The sequence below is a fragment of the Lutjanus erythropterus genome, chromosome 9 (genome assembly GCF_056507025.1).
Source record: "Lutjanus erythropterus isolate fLutEry1 chromosome 9, fLutEry1.hap2, whole genome shotgun sequence".
Lineage (NCBI taxonomy): Eukaryota > Metazoa > Chordata > Actinopteri > Lutjaniformes > Lutjanidae > Lutjanus > Lutjanus erythropterus.
Genome location: NC_139325.1, coordinates 5,994,419 through 6,018,460, shown reverse-complemented (window position 1 = coordinate 6,018,460; position 24,042 = coordinate 5,994,419). Strand labels below are relative to the sequence as shown.

Genomic DNA, 24,042 nt, shown 5'->3' with positions numbered 1-24,042 from the left:
GAGTGCGAAGCCTCCAGGGACTCCACAGCAACACCACAGCAGGCTCATTAATGTCTCTGTTTGCTTTCATTGGTGCTATTTTTACAAGTCTGGTCCACTGCGGGTCCTTTCATTGTGTCAGATCCGTGACAGCCTGTCACCGTGCCAAACCGGCTCCACCAGTACACTGATCAACAACAATGAGCCGCGACTCAAAGGCTGGAGGAAAATAGGAATGACACGGTGGAGTGACAAACACACACAAAACTCACATCACAGGAAAAAAAATGGCTGCCTGAAATAGAAACAGCGCTTTGTAAAAAAGAGCGGGACAGTGTGGAGACAACTGGGAAGCTCTCTTATCCAGTCTGACTATTCTGGTACTCCAGCTCATCTGCAGTCTCATAGCCTCGGGGAGCGGCCTTGCATGTTATCATGGCAGTGCATAGCAAGTCCATTTCCTTTTTAATTGCTTCTTCATCAGCATTAAAACAGCTGACTGGACTGTTAACTGTTCTGCTGTGCCACCCACCACGTTCAAGAACAAAAGACTGCTACCATACACTGTCCTTTATTTGTCTTCACAAACCGACAAACAATACATCAGCGATCAGACTCACCGTACAGCCTCCATTCACGTATTACAACTGTGCCAAACTTTCAAAGCATTTAGATTTTTACCCTGGACGTGGCTGTGTTATATTCTGTCCTCACCACGGCTCCGTCACGTCTCTGTCACGGTTAAACGTCCTCCTGGAGCTTTTCAAAGGAGGAGAGTCTTAAAAGCACTTTATTGTTCAGCAGACACGTTTCCAACAGCGTTCGGAGATGTTGTGACAGCGTTTTTTGTGCTTTACAAACAAGTTGAAAACAAGCTTGCAGCTCATTCCTGATCATATCTGCTATCAGACTCTTTGTGGCTGTGCTTAAATAGTTTTAATGACTGTAGTATCTCACTGTCTTGTCTTTATTTTATCTTAAGGGATTAAATCGATCGCAACTGGACTGGTAAAATTGTCTTAGAAGACGTTTCGCCTCTCATCCGAGCAGGCTTCATCAGTTCATGCTCATCAGACTAGATAGGACAGCTCTAGTCAGACTAGAGCGAGACGTCTTCTAAGACAATTTTACCAGTCCAGTTGCGATCGATTTAATCGCTTAAGATAACTATGACCTGGATGAATGAGAATATTCACAGGCATATGTCTTTATTTTGTACTTAAAATGTCCAAATATCTGTATATTACCAAAAGAAAACCAGTTCCCTCTATGGTTCCAGACTTTGTAGAAGTGACATTAACAATATAAACAACTCTTGAAGTACTTTGGCCAGTCCAAGTCAATAAAAAATTAGAATCATCATTAAAATCTTGCAGGCATTTCCACATATTCACAAGTGAATATCACTCTTCAGAGGTCCAAGCAAAATACACCTCCTACGCAAAGATGGCAGAACTTTGCTGGCTGGTTTACGTAACTTTTGCAGAGGTAAAACAAAAGAAAACCAGAAAAATCGTGTTGTGCTTATGTGATATGTTCTTAAAGGGTAAAGGGCCGTCCACAACAAGGACTATAACTATAAGTATAACTGTAAAAAATATAGTTCTAAACCACCACGACTATAAAACTGCAGTCTGGACTCCTCTATCACTCGAGTTAGAACAATTTTACACCTACAGTTTTTATAGTTACAGATGTAGTTATAATGTCTGCTGTGGACGACCTGTAACTCTCTTTTTTTTCAGTGTTTTTGTGTATAATGCAGGCAAGAGTTGTTTAATTGTCCAGTATTGAGCGAGACCACTGCAGCTGAAACAGGCTGCATTGTAAACCTTATGGACCGTCCACTAAACCTGCTTGTTGTGCCACTGACAGGCTCAGATTGTAATTCTAAGTGTCTGACAACATTTTGGAGAGGATCCCTACAGAGACAGAGCATCTTGTTAAAGAGTAAGATCCTTTTTGTTTAACCAGACACACAACATTTATTGCTCTAGCTGAAGCCACCAGAATCCATTTACTGAAACTCTAATTTTATCCTCATAAAACATCATTCAGACTTGATTGAGACAAAATAAAACTGATCAAACCATCTTGATTCAATTACCAAGTCTTCCAACAGTCATCAGCTCTGGTTTGGTCAAAATGAACCTTTAATTCAACACATTAGATGTGAAATGCTCACATTAATGCTGTCCACATTAGACACTTAGACACAAAAACATGGGAAAATAGAATCAAGGTTGAAAAATACCCTTTAAGGTGTTGCCGTTTAGAGGCAGAAAATATGCAAAGAGAAAACAGACATTCATACAAATACAAATAATGCTTAGTGACTGCCTCAGCAGGGGAAATGACAGCAGTAAAGAATATTTGAGGAAAGTGAAAAATGAATGTCACATCACTTTAAAGGAGCTCTTTTTAGCACCACCACAACACAAACAACCAGCCTCTGTTGCCTCCTGCTTGACCTTTTTGTAGACTTTTAATGGCTCACATCAGATACAGTCTACTGCTGTATGATTGAAGCCCATGAATGGACCATTGTGTAAGATTTAGGGGGGATCTTTTGGCAGAGTATGGCAGAAATAGCATAAAATATTCATAAATATGTTTTCATTTGTGTATAATCACCTGAAATTAAGAATCATTGTGTTTTTGTTACTCAGTGGAGTTCAGAATGGACAAACCAGACACTGACTCTGGAGAGGGCTTTTTTTTGTTTTTGTTGTTTTTGTGACTTTTGTGTCCGCCGTAGTTCCTTCTATATGCATGGAAGGGGAGGGTGAGGCCAGGAGTATTCAGTTCTCAACTTCACTGCTAAATGCCACTAAATCCTACACACTGGTCCTTCATACTTATAAAAATTAATACTTATTTATTAAGTGTGGAAGGTTTAAGAACTACCAAAATCTCCCAAAAATCTCCTACTTGACTTCTTACAACACTGGAAGCCCCTTTTTAACTTGAACTTCTCACTCTCTTTACATTGAGCTGATGACATTGGAGAATTTAAGTAATATGTGTAGGATGCACGAGTGCAGCAGCATAGAACATTTTTTGTGTGTTTTATTGCTTCTCAGAGATGTGTAAAAAGAAGAGCTTAATACAAGCTGAGCTCATTTATTACATCTCTAGTGTCTGGAAAAATCACTCACTAAATTGTAAAAATGTAATAATGTGAGATTTTTCAGAGCTGACAGTGATTTGCAGCAGACTAAGTATCACCACTAGAGGGAGCTGAAACAGACAGATTTAAGAGATGGAGGCCGATCGTGATAGAAAAGTGGAGTAGAGTGGGTGTGAGTGGAAACTCATCCTCCCACTCCCTCTCGCCTATCCAGCTTTAACAGCCAGCCTCTCCGAGCACTAAACATTATGACTATCAAGGGCCACTGAACGACATCAACAATTAGCCATCCTGCCTCAATTTAACAAAGTGAAAAATAGTTTTAGTGCTGGTGAGAGTCGTTGTTGGTGGTGATGCTGCCGGGAGACAGGAGCCCTCTGCCGCATCCGCCGCTCTTCACCACACAGCTTCGATATCATTTGCCACATTTTTGGTGTGATTTTACACTTTGAAATCTCAGCTTTGAAGCTGTAATTTGCTGCATAAAAATATGCTTCCACATTTCTAAAAATGATTTCGCTTCTCTCCTGCACACTATTACTGAAAGGATCAGTGATCTATGAGTGCATGGATTAAATCCTCAGAAATGTAAAACCGGTTAGTTACACCTACCTCTATTTAGTGATCCACAGAGAAGGTTTGACAGTCTCTTGAATAGTTTATTTCAGCTCTGGTGTGAGCTGATGTTCTTTACACAGTCACAACAATGACAGACGGAGAGTGGAGCTGGCAGCTGGCTGTCTGTGGACAGAGTGAGCTCTGCAGCAGGAGCAGCAGTGAGCAGCAGGGCCTAATGGGACCTGATCAGGAGCTTAGGTCACTGCCATCTCAAATACAGCCATGGCACAGCAGACATCAGCGCTAACTCACCTTAGATTAGATGCTGGAAGCATGGCTGTAACACACCCTGACACCTCAAAGCTAAGCCTCAGCCATAGCATTTCAATTACCTCCCCTCCCTGGCTTGCATGGATCTCAACAGCACAGCGCCCAAGCTGGCCCTGAGGACTCCAACCAGGCCGCAGTTTGCCCTCTTCAGCCGTGTATGGATTAGACGGCAGAGCAGGACTGCTTTTTGTTCTGTTGCGTCATTTTTTACGGGTATGTCATGTGAAAAAAATCATTGCACAGAGCATGGAACTGGAAGTGGAGGTGTACCAGCATAACAAATACACCACCACATCAATAGTTAAAGCCCGTCCACTCCAAGAATAATTATTACTATTATTATAGTATTATTGTTTTAAGCCTGTAAGGCTTGATACATCAAACGATTGCCTGAAAATTATTTCTCTTTTTAAACTGAAATTTTTTCTTAGACCCTTGGACAAAATTAAAGAAAAATAATCTAGATTATTTACATATATATAGTATACAATGGACATTAAGGAAATTTCATTGATGACAGTTGTTTTTATTTTAGAAACAAAAATAAACATTCATTGCTTTTGGAGAATTTTGCAAATTTCACTTGGTTTTGTTCGTTTTTTTCAAACGGGAACCTTTTATTTTGCCTTGTGGTCGACAAAAGCAATAAAATCAATAAGCTTTGTATTGATTATTGGTCATTATTGGTCAATATAAGATAATTATGATAACCAGGGAATTGTTTTTTGTGAAAATCAATTAAAAAGACAATTATAACCAATAGCTCACTTGCTAATAATGTTTAGCTAGTGATTATAATGACAGCAGGTTACATCTATAAAAAACACATATACATATCTTAATTTCCACTTTTACAATTTTTTAAAATGATGTTAAATCTTTAATCACTTTGTATTTGTGACTGTGGTGGAATAATGCAGATTTCATCATGAAATATGACAGAAACATGATTGATCAATTCACAGGTAAATCATCTGATGTACTGGCTGTATATTTAACACAATTTTCAACATGATTTTACCATCAAATAAAAAATAAAAAACAACATATTATAAATATAATTACAGGATGTTTATATTCATATTGAAATATTAGTAACAATATAACTGTTAAATTTACAAAGATTCTGCTGCCAAAAACATCTTTTGCACTCAGATGCAGGCTGCTGCCTGCAGTTCACTAACAACCCACCAGAGGGCAGAAGACATGTCTCAGATTGCATGCATCAGGTTTGTTAGGAAAGTGTTGATCATACTGATTTTGTTGAGGTCTCAGGAAGCTATGTATCAAATATAATACAAATAGCGTTATAGGGTTCGTCCAACTATACTGATGATGGTGTATAGTTGGAATCATTTCCAAAGCAATTTAATGAACGATAGAGACATGATTGCATTTTTATTTTTTTCATATTAGGCTATAATTTGGACGTAAAAGAAAAACATACTTCTACCTGAGCCATGCTGTGGTTCTTTGATAATCAGCAGAATACTATCAATTTAATGCTGACTCATATAATAATGAGTAATAAATAAATAAAATTTGTTTTCAAAAGATGACGGCTCTCATAACAAAGTGTTCAAAGAATTCTGTGAACCTGGTGCTTCTAGTTTTCTTACTTTTCTCTGTGAAATGTACAGGAGTATCAGATCATCAATATCCATTTAGCTGCTGACACAGCTGCAGCAGCAGCACCTGCTTGGTGCCACCGTTTACAGAACATCATTATACTTATGATTATGATTATAGTTATCTTTCTTGATGTGGAACAGCCATTAAGAGAAGAGGCAATATGCCAGTCTTACATAGATAATGTCATAGAATCTATGAGTGTGAACTATTAGAGGTTGTGTTATGTTTCAGACATGGTGTCGTCTGACCACATCTGCTGGGTAAAGTGTTCACTCACGTGTTCTGAATGTCACGCTGAAGTTAGGGTGGGAAAGTGGACCTTTAAAGAGTGGGGAGAGACATCCTCAAAGGCATTAAGTCATTCAAGCTGAACCAATTCAGCCTGAATTAAAGGTGCAGCTTGTAATGTCAGTTAGGCAGGCAGCACCCTGACTGGAACACCTGGTTGGTGCAGACAAAAGGGCATGCTTTGAGTTTATATGTGTGGCAGATACACGCTGTCCTGCCCAAAAAACTGACGGCACCAGTCAGGATGAATAGGTCGAGAATTAATAATTAAAAAAGTGAAATATTTTCCCTTTTTTTAACTGACAAAGAATTTTACCTAATCTTAATTAAAAAAAAAAGTGCCTTGTTTTTTTTTTGTTTGTTTTTGTTTTGTTTTTTACCTGAGCCTAACCAAACAAACAGCAATGTCAGTTTAAGTTTCCATTAACTTTACAAAGTACTACAAAGAGCCTTAATCAAATAGTTTTTGTGTGTAAACCAGACCAAACCTAAACACAGCAGTGGATCGTATCAAGAAATGATTTGTGATGAGTGATTTGTGGTCAGTGTTTGTAACAGTTTTGTAAAGCACTGACACTGAGCTGATGAGAAACATTTTTTCAACTTGTTGCAGTTAGACATTAAGATGATCTATATAACAGGGCCGCAGGCTTTCAAGTGAAGTATTGGTATCGGCCCCGAATGAGCATTGGTGGGTTGAGTATGTCTGCACGATGGAGTTTTTTGTTTTGTTTTGTTTTTTGACGTGTCTCAAATGGATAGCAAACAGAGTTTGACATTAAAGTTTCTTTGTGGCCACCAAATATTCCATGTAAGTGGCCCCTTGTGGCCACCAAGTTTTATCCCCACAGGTCCATGAACATCCCAGTTCCTTCGCATTTGCATTTTAGTTCAACATTCTAGGAAAGTAGTAAACTGTACTTGTCACTGGCGAGCTTCCGAGTCAATGTGTCAGGGCTGATGAAGTCTGGGTTTAACTAAACTGACTCAAACTGCCCACAGGATCCTTACAGGAGAACCAGAAACTCAAAAGGTGGGCTATGAAAAAACAAATTGGCAATAGGGTTGAGTGAAGTCTACCACATATGATGTCCACAGTGAAACACTGCAATGATCAATGATCTATGATGTATTTCTGTTATGTGCTTCAGCAATAAAGCTGAAAAAAGTTAGGGTTAGGATTAGGGCTTTCACTGGACAGTGAATAGTGTGATTAAATAAGCTGGTTTTCCTTTAGTAAATCAAGGAGTTATAATAATAAATAATGATAATAGAATAATAAACCCATCCATCATTTTTGTACTCTTTTGCTGATACTCCTTATTCATCAGTTCTAAGGTGCTAAAGTTTTATTGGCTTTTCACTTGCAAAGATTTCATCGCACATTTGGTAACAAGATTATACTCAGCAAACAGATAATCTACCTTGCTTTTAAATCACACTGGTATGATGTTAGAGGGCTCAGTGGCTCACTGTCAGTCGTTGCAATTGGTCCGATGCTAAATGGCAACGAAAAATTGAGTGTAAATCGTGGCCAGAATCATACATAATGTTCACCAGTGTACGCCGCCAGTTTCCTCAACAAGACTTGGGGCGGTGCTTAAAACTATTCATGTCTACCCCCTGCAAAGTTGCTATTTGCAATGATTGTTCTGTGTCAGTCATGCGAGGAGCCAAACCAGCACCAAAAATGTAATTGTCCATCTGAAGAGCCAGCCTCCCGATCTTTACAAAGAATTTGTGCAGAACAAAGAGAAACAGGCAGCAGCGAGAAAAAAAAACTGTAAGCAGTAATTTTCTTATTTTTCCCACTGAACACGTGCATTTTGTACAGAATGTGATAATTACACCGTAGGAGAGGCTTAATGTTCCCTGCAACAAGGTGAAAAAAACATCCAAACATCAAAGATACAGTACTGTGCATCCCTACTGTAAACTACAGTGTGTCTTCCATGACCTTTCAGAAATGTTCTGTGATTATTTATCATTTATAGCTTCAGGTGTCATTAATCTGTTAGTAATTGTGGTATGAAACTGACAGCTGTAAAGTCTGTATCTGCTTTGTCTCCATTGAAAAGTATGAAAAGTGGCTGAGATTAACAACAGCAACTTTTCTGGTAGAAATAATTTCTTAAAAAGGCTGACACTAAACTGAACATTTTTCACTCTGAATCAACCATTTTATTGTTTTCACATTATGGGAGAAAACCTGTACTTTTATTCCATTTGATCTCTTTCTCAGTCAGACACCAGCACACCTGCTGCGCTGTGTGTTACTTAAAGTCTCAGCCCTCCACCTTTATCCACAAGGTTTGCATACAAATCCAGACGTTTAGTGCAACCCAAACACTCGCCGTGGGTGTGTGTGTGTGTGTGTGTGTGTGTGCGTGAGGCGGACAGCTGCTGGCAGTAATGGGCTTTTCTCTTTGCGGAGCAGAGGAGAGCAGCCGCTGACCTCTATTTAGATAAAAGAGATAAAACCCCATGATGAGGACTCCCTTCAAGCCTGGCCAGGTCACAACCCTACTGTCAGTCACCAATACACATCTCAATCTCACTCTGAGTGTGTGTGGTCTGCAGATATTCTTTGAATCTACAGTGATACTTAGGGCTGTGCAATATAACCATATATCTGATCCTGATATGAAACTAGACATGATACATTTTGGATGTCGTTATATCTTGATATGGAATAAGCACGGTTCAAATTAAAGGGGAGCTCCAGGAAAGACTACTTTGGGACATTTGGGAGCAGCTCTAAAAAATTATGATCCTGAAATAAATAATAATAGTCTGTCTTAAACACAATGCTGTGTGTGCTGTGTGTGCCACCCTGACAGACAGAACATGTTACTTATTTCGGTTCCTGCTTGCTTTTCATTGTTGCAAATTGAACTTTTGGCATCAGTTGAAGCTTTTAGTGTGTTTTGGCCTTTATTGACGAAGGTGGGGGTATGAGAAGCAGAAAAACTTTTGTCCCCCTGCTGATTTTGTGATTTTGGTTTTTGGTCTATCCTGATGATGTGTACTTCCATGTATGCATGTGCACGTGGTATGTTTTAGAAGCACGAAAATGCACCAGAAAATAGGCCTCCCCCAAAAGCCAGTGTAATTTGAACCCTGGGAATATTTTAAATTGGCTGTATTACAGTATAATTATGTCATTTTCTGAACTTACCAAACTGTTCTGGCTGCTCTGTTATTTGTCTTTACCTGCTTAGTCATCATAAACACATTACTGATGATTATCAGAAATCCCATCATGTTAATTCTGAATGTGAATGATTAATAATCAATTAATCAATCTTGCAAAATTAACAGATTATAAATACAGTAAATCTAGTAAAATAGTATTAATTGATAGTTAATCAATAATCTAGAAATGGCACTAATTGCACCTAGTTACAAATGCAAGGGCATTTGTTGAATAAGAGACCTTAAACTTAAAAAGAGAAAATAACTAGCTGCTAGGGAAAATGCGCAGAACTTGCAACCCTGGTGTTATTTTGTGAAAGCACCAATAATCATACCTACAATACTGTTGTAATTTCTGTGTCATTATATTGTCAAAAATAAATGTGCCTGTAGTGATTTTGTCTATAACGCCCAGTGATAATACAACAAAACTTATTTTATCACCTTAGCCACTTCCAGTGTTTGGAGTACACAACATGTTGTCAGTCATGATCCATATCAGGGGTGGGCAGTTATTTTTCATGGGGGGGCAACATGAAAAAATGATCAGGCTCCTGTGGGCCAGACACAAATGATATAAGATCCTAATAATGGCTAAATCTCTAATAATGGTATGGTCAGAAGTGTTACTTCTACTGTTGGTCATCCTCTCTGAATTACCATGTGATGACTTCTGAGCTAATATTTTGTTGACAATGTCCAAAGTTTGATGTTTTACAGTGAACCATGCATCCTGCATACAGGTTGCAATGATAGTAGAAGAAGAACAACATAAACAACAAGGATTTACAGATCTGAGTGAATAAAGTTAGTTTAATATAAAAGATACAGTTCATTATCATTACCAATGAACACAGCACTGACCCCTTTCAAAATAAAAGTCTAATAATGGTAAGCAATGGTTAATGGTAAGCAAAATGCTTTCAGTGGGTCACATCCAGCCACCAGGACACATTTTGACCTGGTCTGATCTATATGACCAATAATTATTGATATTGACCAATATGAAAGTTTCAGCTATACCGCCCAGGCCTATTAAAACTCACCTTGATGTCCTTGTAACAGCTTTGTGAAGATGATCATGTAAACTTTCTGTTCAGACTGTGTTTTGTCAGAGAGCTGCTGACTCAGCTCTTCTTTCTGAGCACCTTGCACATGTCATGTTCTGGTACTGGAGTACATTTTATTTTAACTTGTTCCTGTTGTTGCTGCTGTTATTCTGGGAAAAAATAACGACAACAATTATAACTCAATTTCTCTGAGAGTGTCCTTTTTTTCTCTGCAGTCCAATATGGCTTATTTCCCACTTCAGACGTCCAGCCCTAGTTGCTTTTTCCTCATATGCCCTCCAGCACTTTCCTTTTCTTTTTTATTTTGCTGTAAGCCAACCTCTCTTCACGCCTCTTTCAGATCCAGCGCTCCAGAAACAAACAGATGAGGGAGATGTTCCCAGAGGGCTTTGGGATCCATCACGCTGGCATGTTGCGGTCTGACCGCAGCCTCATGGAGAACATGTTCTCCAAGGGCCACCTCAAGGTGCTGGTCTGCACCGCCACCCTGGCCTGGGGAGTGAACCTGCCGGCCCACGCAGTCATCATCAAGGTTCTACAGTTTGACTTCCTTTGTTTTGCTTTCTTTCTCCTCCTTTCTTGCTGAATTAACAGACAGGCAAAGTAAGCAGCCACCCTGGGCTCTCAGACCTTCAGGGACCCCAAAGACTCCAATTACTTTGTGCTAATTTCATTAATTGCAAGTTTGTTTGGTAATTTACACCACTGAAGCCAAATATAATTAGAATAGTTAAGGGCCTTAAGTGGCTCCTTAATTTTTACAGGTTCTTAGCCCCAATCCCATTGGTTCCCACTGAAGATGTACATTTTTAAAACCTTAAAAATATGTTTTTGTTTTTTTTTTCAAGCCTCATTAATTTCCTAAAATAGCTGGTCACTGTAGTTTTTTTCGCAGAATTTTCTCAGTATTTCTGGCAGCAGGACAGTGTATGTGGGATTGAGTGAAAACAGACTACAGTTTGTCTCACTGATGTGTTTTTAATTGTTTTTGGATGATAGTGGAGCTCTATGACAGAGGAAGAGGATATAACTACTTTTAGATGCACACATAATACTTCCTGGAATCAGTTCATTGTTTGTCAGGGTCTGTACATTGGATTTGTTTTGGTGGGTGGGTAGGTTCTTTTCTTTTCTTTTCTTTTTTTTTCCTTTCCTTTCTTTTCTTTTCTTTTCTTTTCTTTTCTTTTCCTGTCTTTTTTTTTCTTTTCCTGTCTTGCCTTGTCTTGTCTTGTCTTGTCTTTTCTTTTCCTGTCTTGTCTTGTCTTGGGTTGTCTTGTCCTGTCTTGTCCTGTCTTGTCTTGTCTTGTCCTGTCTTGTCTTTTCTTTTCTTTTCCTGTCTTGTCTTGTCTTTTCTTTTCTTTTCCTGTCTTGTCCTGTCTTTTCTTGTCTTGTCTTGTCTTGTCTTGTCTTGTCTTGTCTTTTCTTGTCTTTTCTTTTCCTCTCTTGTCTTGTCTTGTCTTGTCCTTTCATGTCCTGTCCTGTCTTGTCTTGTCTTGTCTTGTCTTGTCTTTTCATTTCTTTTCTTTTTATGCCACCTGTTTTAACAGATTACTATAAAAACTTATCCTGGTAAACCTTTTTCCCACCTATTCTTAAGTCTTAAACACATGCCAGAAAAATGATTGAGATCAAATTATTATTAATATTATTTACATCAAATATGATCAAGAAATGATGCGTTAATTAACCGTAACATTAAATACACAGTCTTCTCTATGTTGTCACTCTTTAACATACACACAGCTACAGCACAACTAGTTTGTGTTAGGGTGTTTCTGATGATTAGAAATCAGTTTGTGTCGCCAACACACATTAATCCAGCACTCAGGATTGTCCATACATCATTAACAGTATTAAATATGAAGCTCTTGTTGATGTTGCAGTGCAGAGAAATACATATGTAACAAGTTATTTGATCATTGTGTCTGCAACAGGGGACTCAAATCTACGATGCCAAGCGTGGCACCCTGGTGGATCTGGGCATCCTGGACGTCATGCAGATTTTCGGGCGCGCTGGTCGTCCCCAGTTTGACAAGTACGGCGAGGGCACCATCATCACCACCCACGACAAACTGAGCCACTACCTGACCCTGCTCACCCAGCAGAACCCCATCGAGAGCCAGTTCCTGGACAGCCTGGCCGACAACCTCAACGCTGAGGTCAGTAAGACCAGGTTTTCTTTTGTTGCCCGTTCTGGAGGCCAAACAGCTTGAAATAAAGGCAGCTTTAATGATTTTAATGTGTTTTGCTGCATAAGAAAGGAGCAATCAGTAGTGTCATACTGTTGAGTTAGTAATCTGCTCTGGAGTCTTTGTGTTAGTATATAAAACACCTGCTGGAATAATGTACTTGTCAATAATCACTGTGATTTTCTAACGTATTGCATTTTTAGTTGTAGTGTACTGAACTGTATGTGTTGGTGGTTCAGTCAGTACTGATGGATTGAAATCTGCTGATGTGTTTCAGCGTCAAGTCTTTATCAGACCATGTAACACATCAACGAGCTCCCCTTTACAGAGCAACACATGCAAATCAACTGAAAAACTACTGTATGTACAACAGAAAAAAAAGGAAGACAATAAAAAATAAAACTAAATATCATGAAATATAGGAATGAAAATAAAAAAGTAAGAAAAAAAATAGAGGAGCAGGAGCTTTAGTTGTCCTGCTAATTGTTGGTTACATAATGTGTCCTCTAAAACTTTAAAGTGTATCATATGTGGTATGTTCCGTTTGAAAAGTTGGACGACTCTCACCAATCTCATCAGCATGATGATCCTTATTCTGTGTTCATGATAAAAAAACATTTTGATGTACTGCATGTAAGTGATCCACTTCACAGGCTGGGCTGTGAATGAGGGCAGATTCATCTCATTGTCATGTCTGTCTGAAGTGAGAAGGTTTAAACAGCATGTTGTGCGGAGAAGTCTGACAGACAGTGTTTCTGTTGAGGCTGCAGTTCATGGAAGTGTCCACTAGATGGAGACAGAGACCAGTGCTGTCAGTGAATGTCTCTTGTCTCTCCTGGATCCAGATCGCTCTGGGCTCAGTCACCAATGTGGAGGAGGCGGTCAGATGGCTCAGTTACACCTACCTGTATGTTCGCATGAGGGCCAACCCACTGGCATACGGCATCAACCACAAGGCTTATCAGGTGACTCATCCACAGTGTCAGTGCTTCTGTTCTTTCTTTCTTTCTTTCTTTCTTTCTTTCTTTCTTTCTTTCTTTCTTTCTTTCTTTCTTTCTTTCTTTCAAAGTTCATAACAGAACAGGATATTTTGACTATGATGGGGAAGCATGTTGCAATGAAAATAAAAAATAGTTACAGTAAAAATAATTAACTGGTGAGTTTCTAATTACAATTTAACATCAATCTAAGCTCATTCTAACTTACTTGCAGTTATTTACAGTTATATCCATAAGGTCGGATAGAAGGATGTGAGTATGTAGAACATTAAGTAAATTATTTTGCTGGAATAAAAAAAAAACAAAAAAAACTTTAATAATAAAAACAAGTACAGTATAAGAAAAAATACAAAACAAGACATAAAACAAACTGAAATGATGATATACTTGAATAGAAGTAATTCCTTTCTTTTCAGATGGATCCGTCTCTGGAGCTGTACAGGAAGGAGCTGGTGGTGGAGGCGGGCAGGAAGCTGGATAAGGCCAGGATGATCCGCTTCGAGGAGCGCACCGGCTACTTTGCCTCCACCGACCTGGGCAGGACGGCCAGCCACTACTACATCAGATACAACACCATCGAGGTACGCTCGCTTCAGCTGTACACACAAGAACCACACACCGCAAGAACCGACCCGATCATATATCAGATCAGATGGCCAGGGTTCCACTGTGTCTCGTGTTGGGACATTTTTCTCAGTGTGATTAAATCCAGACCGGCGGGTCTCAGGATCCAAACTGAGAAATAAAAAATAGAATTAAAGTAAAGAAATAAAAATGGAGCAAATCACACAAATCAATTGCATTATTGAAAGCTGATAGACAGACCACAGACACACTGAACACCTGTTTAGTTACAAAAAATATATATATTTTTTTTTTTCAATCAGAGTGATATTTGTCCAGTGCATCATCATCTCTTTCCTGAATTGCCATACTGCCATTTGTAGACTAACAAGACAGACCAAACCAAACAGCAAGGAAACTTGTGAACTCTGGAGAAATGGTACACAAAACATAATCGATTCCTCAGTTTTCAGTTTAATTCTTATCCAATTAATCGATTAATGACCAAACATCATCACCACTGTAAACACAAATTCACTCACTCAACTTAAAGATTTATTGTAGTATTATAGTTTGCACACTTTACTTAAGAATAGAAATGAACTGAAGATAACTTTTTAGTGTGTACTTCTTCCTTCATTCTGTCGTTCTTAACATAATGTAGATTTTTTTTATTATTTTCCTTTTTAAATGTTCAAAATAAAAAAACATCTAACTTTTGTCATTAGAGTTTAGTAAAATTAATTGCATTGAGTTAAATGAACATGTTTAATGAGCTCCAGATATTACGTTGATCCAACAGCTGAGTGATGTTCCATGGGTCACAGGAACATCACAGAAACACAGATTTGTTTTCATGTCACATTTTTCTTCAGTTGAAAGAGTCAGTTCTTTATTTCACACTCCTACCTTTTAACCCTCAGATGCTCCTGTTGGAGACACTTTGTTCCAACTTAGACACAAAGACAATATGTGAATTTATTACATTTGAAGTTTGAGGTGGTATAGACTCAGCACTAACCTTCACACCTTCAGAACAACATGGCTTCTCTTAAAATGTATCAGAGACACACAGCACACACACACACACACAAAACATCACGTATGTTTTCTTCAAACTACGAAAGAGAAGCATCTCAGGAGTGTTTAACTCTTACACAATGCATGCTGGGAAGTCTACTACTAAGCTAAGTTAGCATAAACGTAAGTTGCTTTGACTCATTTCTACTAGATTGTGTGTACAAGTTGGTAAAAACACAATTAAGTGCTGCAGTTTTATGTTAAGGAGCCAAAACATTTTTGGGGTTCCCTGTAGCTCAGTTGACAGAGTGTGGGTCCCATGTACTGAGGCTGTCGGTCCTCTGCAGCGGCTGCTGGTGTGACTCCCAACTGCAGTCCATTTCCTGCATTTCCTTTCTCTCTGTCCCCTTTCATGTCATATCTTCAGTTGTCACCATCAAATAACGACAAAAGACCCCAAAAAAATCCTAAAAAAAGAAACAAACACTGTTGTGTTCAGAATAACACTGTAACTCTTGCTAAGATTGACTAAAACATAAAAATGTAAAAAAAAAAAAAAAAAAGAACATTTCTTTTAAAACCACTTTTTGTTCATTCAGCAACTAATTGAACTAATTAGGCTATACTAGCTCTATAAAAAAACAAAAACAAAAAAAACAATCAAAACTTGTTGACTTCACCAAAAAAAGGTCACAAGAGATAAGTGTCAAATGAACACAAACTCTTCTTGTTATTTTGACAGTCCTGAACATTTGTGTGTGGAGTTTAGTGTCATGGATGAGCTGGATTTTACAGTGTTGTTCGATTTGTGCATTTTCGTCATATCTAATGTGTCACTGCAGCAGACAGAATGACTCGTCCTGATCTATAATCTATTAACCACTCGTGTTTCTTCTCCCTACTTCTGTGAAGACCTTCAATGAAAACTTCAACTCTCAGCGGACAGAAGCTGACATCCTCAGCATCGTGTCCAAGGCCGAAGAGTTTGAGCAGCTTAAGGTGAGAGGTCATCATGTGTTAACTGTAACAACAGCTGTCACGGCCTCAGTCAGGCGCTGAGATCTCACCACACCCCTCCATCTAATTATCTTTCAAAATAAAAGCTGTTATTATAAACCTGTAGTCACCCACCAGGCAAACTGAGTCTACTTTACAGGTGTACCCGCAGATTATCCACTAAAAACTCCACTGTGGAATGAAAGTGTTTGTGTGTGATGTTGTCGATGTGTGTCGGCAGGTTCGTGATGAAGAGCTGGACGAGCTGGATCAGTTGCTGTGTAACTACTGCCAGCTGCCAGCTGCAGGCGGCGTGGAGAACAGCTACGGCAAGATCAACATCCTGCTGCAGACCTACATCAGCCGAGGAGAGGTGGACAGCTTCTCCCTCATCTCTGACCTGTCCTATGTGGCACAGGTGAGGGAAACACACACACACACACACACACATACACACAGGGCCAAAATACCAGTAAAATAAACCATCAAGATGCAATTTTGGATATAAGGATTCAATACATTCCATCAAATTAATGAAGTTACTGTAGCAGTTAGAAATGATGTTAGCAGCTGTGCCAGATGTGTCCATTTTGATGCTACACTGGATGTTGTCTCTGTGTAACAGACCCAGGTAACAGGCTGTACAGTTTGATTTTGTTTTTGGACTGAGATTCTTGAATATACTTCAGATCTGATTGTTCAAAATAACACTGTGTTTATCAGAGGGCTGTAACGTCGACATCTGGATGCTGTTCAGCTTTTTTTTTTATTCATCCAGTATTTCTGCACAGTTGCAGATAAAGATCAGACTACATATTATACTATTTGTGGAATAAAATTCCAGTAGAATTGTTTCCAACTCGTGTGATCCATTTCCGATAACTCCAGAGGGCTGTCAATTCCAAAAGTCAAAGTGTATTAAAAAAAAACATGGATGGAATCTTTTCCAAAATTCACAACATATTTTTATCTAACCAAATATTCTTCTTCAGTTCATGTTTGCTGGTGTTTAGCCTTTCATAAACATTTTCACAGCAGGGAAAACACTGTTTGCTCTCCTGTTGGCAGCACCTGCATTAACAGGGCAGTTCATTTAAGAAAATTGATTTAATTAAAAAAAAAATGAGGACAGACATTTGAAGCTTCAAGGTACAAACCTAGTTTAGTGCTGCACCGAATTATTATTTATCAATTAATTTTTCAATTAATCATTTTAATTGGGTTTTTTTTACAATTTTCAGAAAAATGATGACAGTGTCTAAACAAAGCCTCTGACATGTTGTTGATATATTCCTGCACCTTTCACATGAAAACATTTTAGACTCATCCAAAAAAATTTAAGCTCACACACTGAGGTAACAAAAAAAAACAGTTGTTTACTCTTCAAAGACTGACGTTTGGACGCACGCTGCTTCAGTCTTCATCAGAGCCTGATGAAGACGCAGCGTGCGTCAAAGCGTCTTTGAAGAATAAAACTTTTTTTTTTGCCTCGGTGTGTGCGCTTAAATGTTTTTGGATGAGTCATCCATAAATTTCTCCTGTGGAAGAGGACCTCGCTCTTGAGGCCTGCAGTCCTTTTGAGTCGATTGAAACAAGTTTAACGTCCTTTGGTCTGACCAACAGTCAGCCAAAACCAAAAGTATTCACTTCATTATCTTTACTATCAAGACTAAAAAGAACTAAATATTCACATTGAGAAGCTTCAAAATATTACTCTGTGTGTGTGTTTGTAAAATGATTTGTTCTGAGACTCACATCATTTTTTCCCATATTTTTATTTACCTTAAATTGTGGAATAAAATAATAAAACTACAACACAACAGATTATTTAAGGAGAAAACTGAAGCTCACTGACACTGATCCAAACTGAGACTGTAGGTCAGTTTTTGGGCTTGTACCATTTTATTTGAAACCGTATAGTAATTCAGCAAACAACACAACTTTATCCTATTAAGATGACATATTAATATATTTACATGCACATAATACAGGAAGCTAAGGTTTCTCTGTACTTTCTTCATTTTCTGTCTGTCTGCTCACCTTCTCCATCTTTCCAAAAATTTCCCACAGTAACTGACTCCATGTGGCTGAATACTTAGAATAGTTCAGGCACATTCCCTCTTGGCACTAATAGGACTGATGTGTGTCTGCTGGGTAGTTTGTGATTGCAGAGAGGATTTCACGTCCCACACTCTTCCAACCACAAAGTGGCACACACTCTCACTGAGCAGTGGCTTCGGTTCTGTCCATGTGCAGCTATAAACGCTTCTGTAGCTTTTGCACTTGACCACAGAAGAGTCAACAAAACAGAGAGAGAGTGGAAGTCCAGAAACACCAAGGATCAACTAAACATGTGCAGCATAAAACCCTGAAAAAGACACCAAACCTAAACTTCAGCACACAGTGAAACCTGAGATTAGTGGTTCAGATATCAGGAAGCTCTGAACAGGTGGCAAAATTATGTCAATATTAAAAATTAAAAATACTTACATGGCTACTGTTTTACCTCAAACACAGAGTTCAACATTAGTTTCTTTTTACTTCCCTGGTCGAGAAATTGTTCATAAATCTAATTGCTCAATTTTGGTCAATTTTTACTTGCTCCTGTGCAGATTATTTAATTATGTTTTTTAACAGTTATCAAATATCAGCAAAGATAAAGTAATTGTCATGTTTAATCTAGAGCTGCAACGTCTAAAAGAATCAGAAAATAGTGAAAAATCCAAAGTCCAATCTGATGTCTTTAAATGTTTTGTCTTGTTTGACCAAAACCCAAAGATATTTAGTTTAAATGATAATAGAGCTGCAACAAATACTCGATGATTCGATTATTGAATTAATTGCCAACTATTTTTTAATAATTATTAATTAATAATTTTTTAATCGATCAGTTGGTTTGAGAATTTTTTTCAAGAAATTCTCTGATTTCAGCTTTTTAAATGTGAATGTTTCCTGGTTTCTTTACTTCTCTCTGACAGTAAACTGAATATTTTTGGATTGTGGACAAAACAAGACATTTGATGTGATCTTGAACTTTGGGAAACACCGATCAATATTTTTCATCATTTTGTCGACCAAACAGATAATTGATTAATGGAGAAAATGATCAACAGATTAATTGATAATCAAAGTAATCGCTGCAGAAACACTTGAAAAATAGTTCTAAACATGTTGATCATACATGTTTGTACTTATTTTTCAGCTGACATCATTGTGACGGGACTAATTAATCAATTAATCAATGAAAATAATCATCACTGGCAGCCCTGAATGATAATAAATGAAGAAAAGTGGGAAATTTCCATATTTGATAGGCTAGAAAAAGAGCTTTTTCTGCAATTTTTGCACACAAAATTACTTTAATAGTTTATCAATTATCAAAAAAAGTTTAATACTTTACTTCTTTTTTACCTCTTGCCTGGTCTGGCATGTGAGTTGCCAGATTTACTTGCCCGATGTGGCATTTTCCTTCGCGCAGGCAAGCTCTATTGTTGAGCCTTGACAGAAAACATGAATGAATACGTGCTGGTGAAGTTGGTTGCAGTTATTTTTGTATTTAAAAAGGAAACTGTAGTAAAGTCTTGGTGTTTTTACTACGAAGATTAACAGGATCCTTTTTTAGTACGTCTGTTCTCTCAGACTTCAGACCTGCCTGCCAGATTTCAATAATCCAGGGTGCGTTCAGACCTCACCAGACGATCAGATCACATTAACACCTGACCGAATCAATCACAGCCTGTGCAGGCTTGAGCAGTCTATCAGCCATCAACACTGCCACCTGACCTCTCCTCCAGAACTGACACGAGCAATCCATCAGCTCACAGCTGTGTCCAACCTGGATGTCTGAACCCGGCCAGACCTCCTCCTCATCGCACATGATTAATCACCAGCATGCAGCATGATGGACCGTACAGCTGCTGCTCCACTGCAAATGTCTCTCACTTCTTTTAGTCCAACTTTAAAGTGTAGTGTTGAAACTACCGGTGTTTTTGGAAAAGGGGAAATAATCTGTCTGCGAATGCAGCTATTAAAAATGTGCACTTCTGTGACTGATGTTGCTTTTTGTCATCTCCTTTTGTCACTTGTGACAGAACGCCGCTCGGATCGTCAGGGCTCTGTTTGAGATCGCTCTGAGGAAGCGGTGGCCGGCCATGACCTACAGACTGCTCACCCTCTGTAAAGTGATCGACAAGCGGCTGTGGGGCTTCGCCCACCCTCTCCGTCAGTTCCCCACCCTGAGCCACGTGGTGCTGAACCGCCTGGAGGAGAAGAAGCTGACCGTGGACAAACTGAAGGAGATGAGGAAGGATGAGATCGGTAAAAACAACTGAACCCTGCCTTCACTGCTGGATATGTATTCAGACTGTAAACATGATTCTACACCACACTGAAACACAGACATAAAATAGGTGAACATATGCTATACATTTTTTTCAATAGAGTTTACATTAAATGATGTCTGGGGCCTGAGACCTGAGTCTTTATTTAAAAAAACAAACAAACATATGCTTCTTGCTTTTTGAATAGGCTCACATTTATTTGGTTGTTGTTAACACAAACACTGCACTTCATCCATGTTTAGATGTTGTCCTGATAATGAACATTTCCACAGTATAACTACATTACAGCGGTCAGGGCAGGCTTTTTTCCTCTCTGTGTTCAGCTCCCACCAATTAACCCAACACTTCTTGAACAGATGTTTCACTTTAACCTCTTCCACTCCTGCCCTCCTACCATAGACCCATTTTTGTCTTTTTTATGGGGGGACTGGGGATTATTGGGGGCAGGACTGCAGGTCAACAATCTATCCCACATAGATAAAGCTTCTTATCATAATACCAATACCCTGATGGGACAGTTCACCCCCAAAATGTAAGTTTTGGAGATTTGAACTGTAGAGATATCTGCCATCTTTCCAATATCATGATATAAGTCCTGCGTTGTGACAAAGTGACAAAAAATACATTTGGAAAACTCAGCAGTAGTGTGTCTTTCCAGAAATCATGACTTGATTGCTCAAAATAATCCACAGACCGTGTTGTGAGCAGTTTTATCTAGTAACTCCTGTCTTTCTGCAGTAGAAGTATCTCCCAGAACTACTTTAGAATCTACCGGACCTACTTCCTTTCTGTTTGAAAGAAAGTAGTTCCCATATGAAACTGCTCACAACAAGGTCTGTGAACTATCTTGATCAACCAGGTCATGATTTTTTGAAAGAGACACTGTATTTTTGTTTTATTTGGTGCTTTGAGCACCACAAGCCAAGTGACATTTAGTCCCATTATATTGGAAAGACAGCAGACATCTTTACAGTCAATATCTCCAAAACTCTGCAACTCTCACCAAACTATCTAGATGGATAAACAACACTACAGACCAGGGGGAAAATATGTATTTAAGGTGATACTGGTTCCAACAAAGTACCTCATTTACTGCCTTATTTATCTAAATGATAATGCCACAGATGTGTAGCATAATTATACCTTCAAAACATTTTGGTGGCATCTCTGCACGCTTAACTGTCAACTCTGTCAAATACACTGCGCTGGACTTCAGTACTGTCAGACACAGTCTGGCTGGGTTGTAGCTGCTGCAGACATGAGCTAATCACACATTGCATTATATTGAAGAACTCCTGCCATGACTGGCTGTGAGCAAAACCATATGAATACTAATGTTGTTTTCTAATGTGAGTATGGTTTGACTGGACACATTTCAATAGGCCTGTTACATCTTACTGGGTTATTTTGGTACCTTAAAGGTCATGAGTACCAACACCCACCTCTACACATGAACATGTTATTCATCATCTGAAAGCTGGCAACCTGGAGATTAATTTGAGATGCAGTATGTCAAGTTTTTCTAGTCGTATATCTGTAATAAACATGTTTTCTTTAGGCTATTCAAATGTTGAAATTTTAGAGAGTTATGGTTCCATTTATTTGTTCAGAGTTTAACCATTTTTGACCACACCAGAAGTGATAAAAATGGCCATAAATCCCTCTAAAGTTCCAAATTAAGACAACAGGACTTCAAGGAACACTGTAGAAAAAAAAATCATTCTATGATTTGGGATCAAAAACGTTTTAAATTTGGAGATTTCTGTAAGAATTGCATTTTTCAGCAATTAGATGGCACTTCTGTTCTGGGGACTGCACAGAGAAGTTCTTATTGTCCAAATACTTATGAAAGTCATCCGTCCTCTGAACACTCCAGGACTCTAGTCTGTGGTTGTGAAGGTTCATGGGACTGTGACTATCCTAGAGGTCACTATAGGTCATTTTATACAGTCAGGTCAAGTTTACTGCTGCAGAAATATACAGTATATTATGCCCAGCTATTGTTTGATTATTGGCTTTTATTTACTGTAATCTGTTTGCACTACATCAGATTTACTTAATATGACTTAAGACATGTTATTGTTCCAGGTCACATGCTGCACCATGTCAACGTGGGGCTATCAGTCAAACAGTGTGTCCACCAGATCCCTTCCATCACGATGGAGGCCAGCATCCAGCCAATCACACGCACCGTCCTGCGGGTTCGTCTCATCATCACGCCTGACTTTCGCTGGAACGACCAGGTAAACACATCCGGTGTTCTGTACCATGTGACCATACTGCTGCTCTTTGTTTGATTGAGCTTCAAACAGTAAACTTGAATTGGAAGTACATTGTTTTCAAGATGTTTGCTGTATTCACCTGAAATATTTGTTAGCCTACTATGTTTACTGTTCTCTGATTTTTTTTTTGCTGCTCCCTGATTTTTTTTACAGAACCAACACAACGATTTGATTTTTCAAATCTGAATGCAGCCCACACTTTAAACACAGTGCTTTGAAATGTAGAGATTTGTTCTAAATATTGTATTATATGAAACAACATCTACTTTGGGTTCTTCAGCTTTTTGTAATGGTGAGATGTACATACCTCCAGTTAATATTTCTGTGTCAGTTTTCCTTGCTGTTTGCACCATAAATGAAAGTCCTGTCTTCTCTGTTGTGTTGGGTGGTCAGCAGAAATCTCAGAGAAAGACATCGCAAAACCTGGACTGATAAAACCAAAACTATCTTGACAGCTCAACACCACCATTTTGAACATAGTTGAGCAGATACAGCCACAGTGGAGATCACTGGGTTTCTGTGGCCTGATGGCATCTGAGGTACTAAATTAAAAAAAAAAAAATCAGTATTGTGACCCTGCATAAATAAGCTGTAGTTTAGTTTATTCTGCAAAGAATAAATGAATACTGTAATAGATCGAACTTAAGTCACTAGGAAGTCTTATCTGCCAGTCGTAAGTTGTAGGTAGATGATTCAGGAAGGGTTTTTTATACAGTAAAAAAACCATTAAATTAATAATAATGATTTGAAAATAGTTTGAAACAAGATAAATTTCAGACAATAAATGTATTACTCCAGAGGCCTTTTTGCTTTAAAAAGGTAGACATGGAATCACAATCAAAATGTTTACAATAAGTTTTCTTCTTACCTAAGAACAAACAGGAAGTATAAAAATATTGATGAAACAAAAGTTCTGAGATTGTTCACACAAACAACTTAAGATTGAATCTGTTCATACAAATGAGTCATGCACGAGGCCCAGTATTTTTTACAAGGAAATAACAACTTAATGTTTCAGAAAGTTTAAGTTTTTCCTCACTGAACAACTCTCGAAATGGCACACACAAGTCTGGAGATATTGTGGTTACTAGTTAACTGGTGAAATCAGTGGACATCTGCTGCTCCTCCTGGCAGGTAAGAGAGCTCAAACATGTCACTTGCATCACAGTGAACCAAATGGAAAGTCAAACGGCTGTTCTGTGTGGACTGACAGGACATCAGTTGAGTAGGTAGTTCCTCAGTGTGGTCCAGGAAACATTTTTGCATACTGCTGAAAGAATGTGGTCAGAGTGATCGAATCTCAGTGTGTCACAGATGCATTCACACCTGTGCACAGAGCTGTCCACTTGTCCACTCGAATGACACAAGACAGATGTTCATACCAGGTGTAAACAGGCTCAATGAGACCAGGGTTGATTCATTACTCACCTGCTGCATGCTTATCTCCATGAACCAACTCCTAATAATCACC

General features: G+C 38.6%; 1 protein-coding gene across 1 annotated transcript in view; it reads left to right on the top strand.

Annotated features, from left to right (window-relative positions):
• Positions 1-24,042, top strand: part of ascc3 (activating signal cointegrator 1 complex subunit 3) — a 227,563-nt gene that overhangs the window by 143,601 nt on the left and 59,920 nt on the right. Inside the window, exons 14-21 of the mRNA XM_084725987.1 lie at positions 10,523-10,714; positions 12,117-12,341; positions 13,217-13,336; positions 13,786-13,950; positions 15,866-15,952; positions 16,191-16,367; positions 20,041-20,266; positions 22,378-22,532. Coding sequence (XP_084582113.1) covers positions 10,523-10,714; positions 12,117-12,341; positions 13,217-13,336; positions 13,786-13,950; positions 15,866-15,952; positions 16,191-16,367; positions 20,041-20,266; positions 22,378-22,532 — 1,347 coding nt within the window. The remainder of the gene's footprint in view (positions 1-10,522; positions 10,715-12,116; positions 12,342-13,216; positions 13,337-13,785; positions 13,951-15,865; positions 15,953-16,190; positions 16,368-20,040; positions 20,267-22,377; positions 22,533-24,042) is intronic.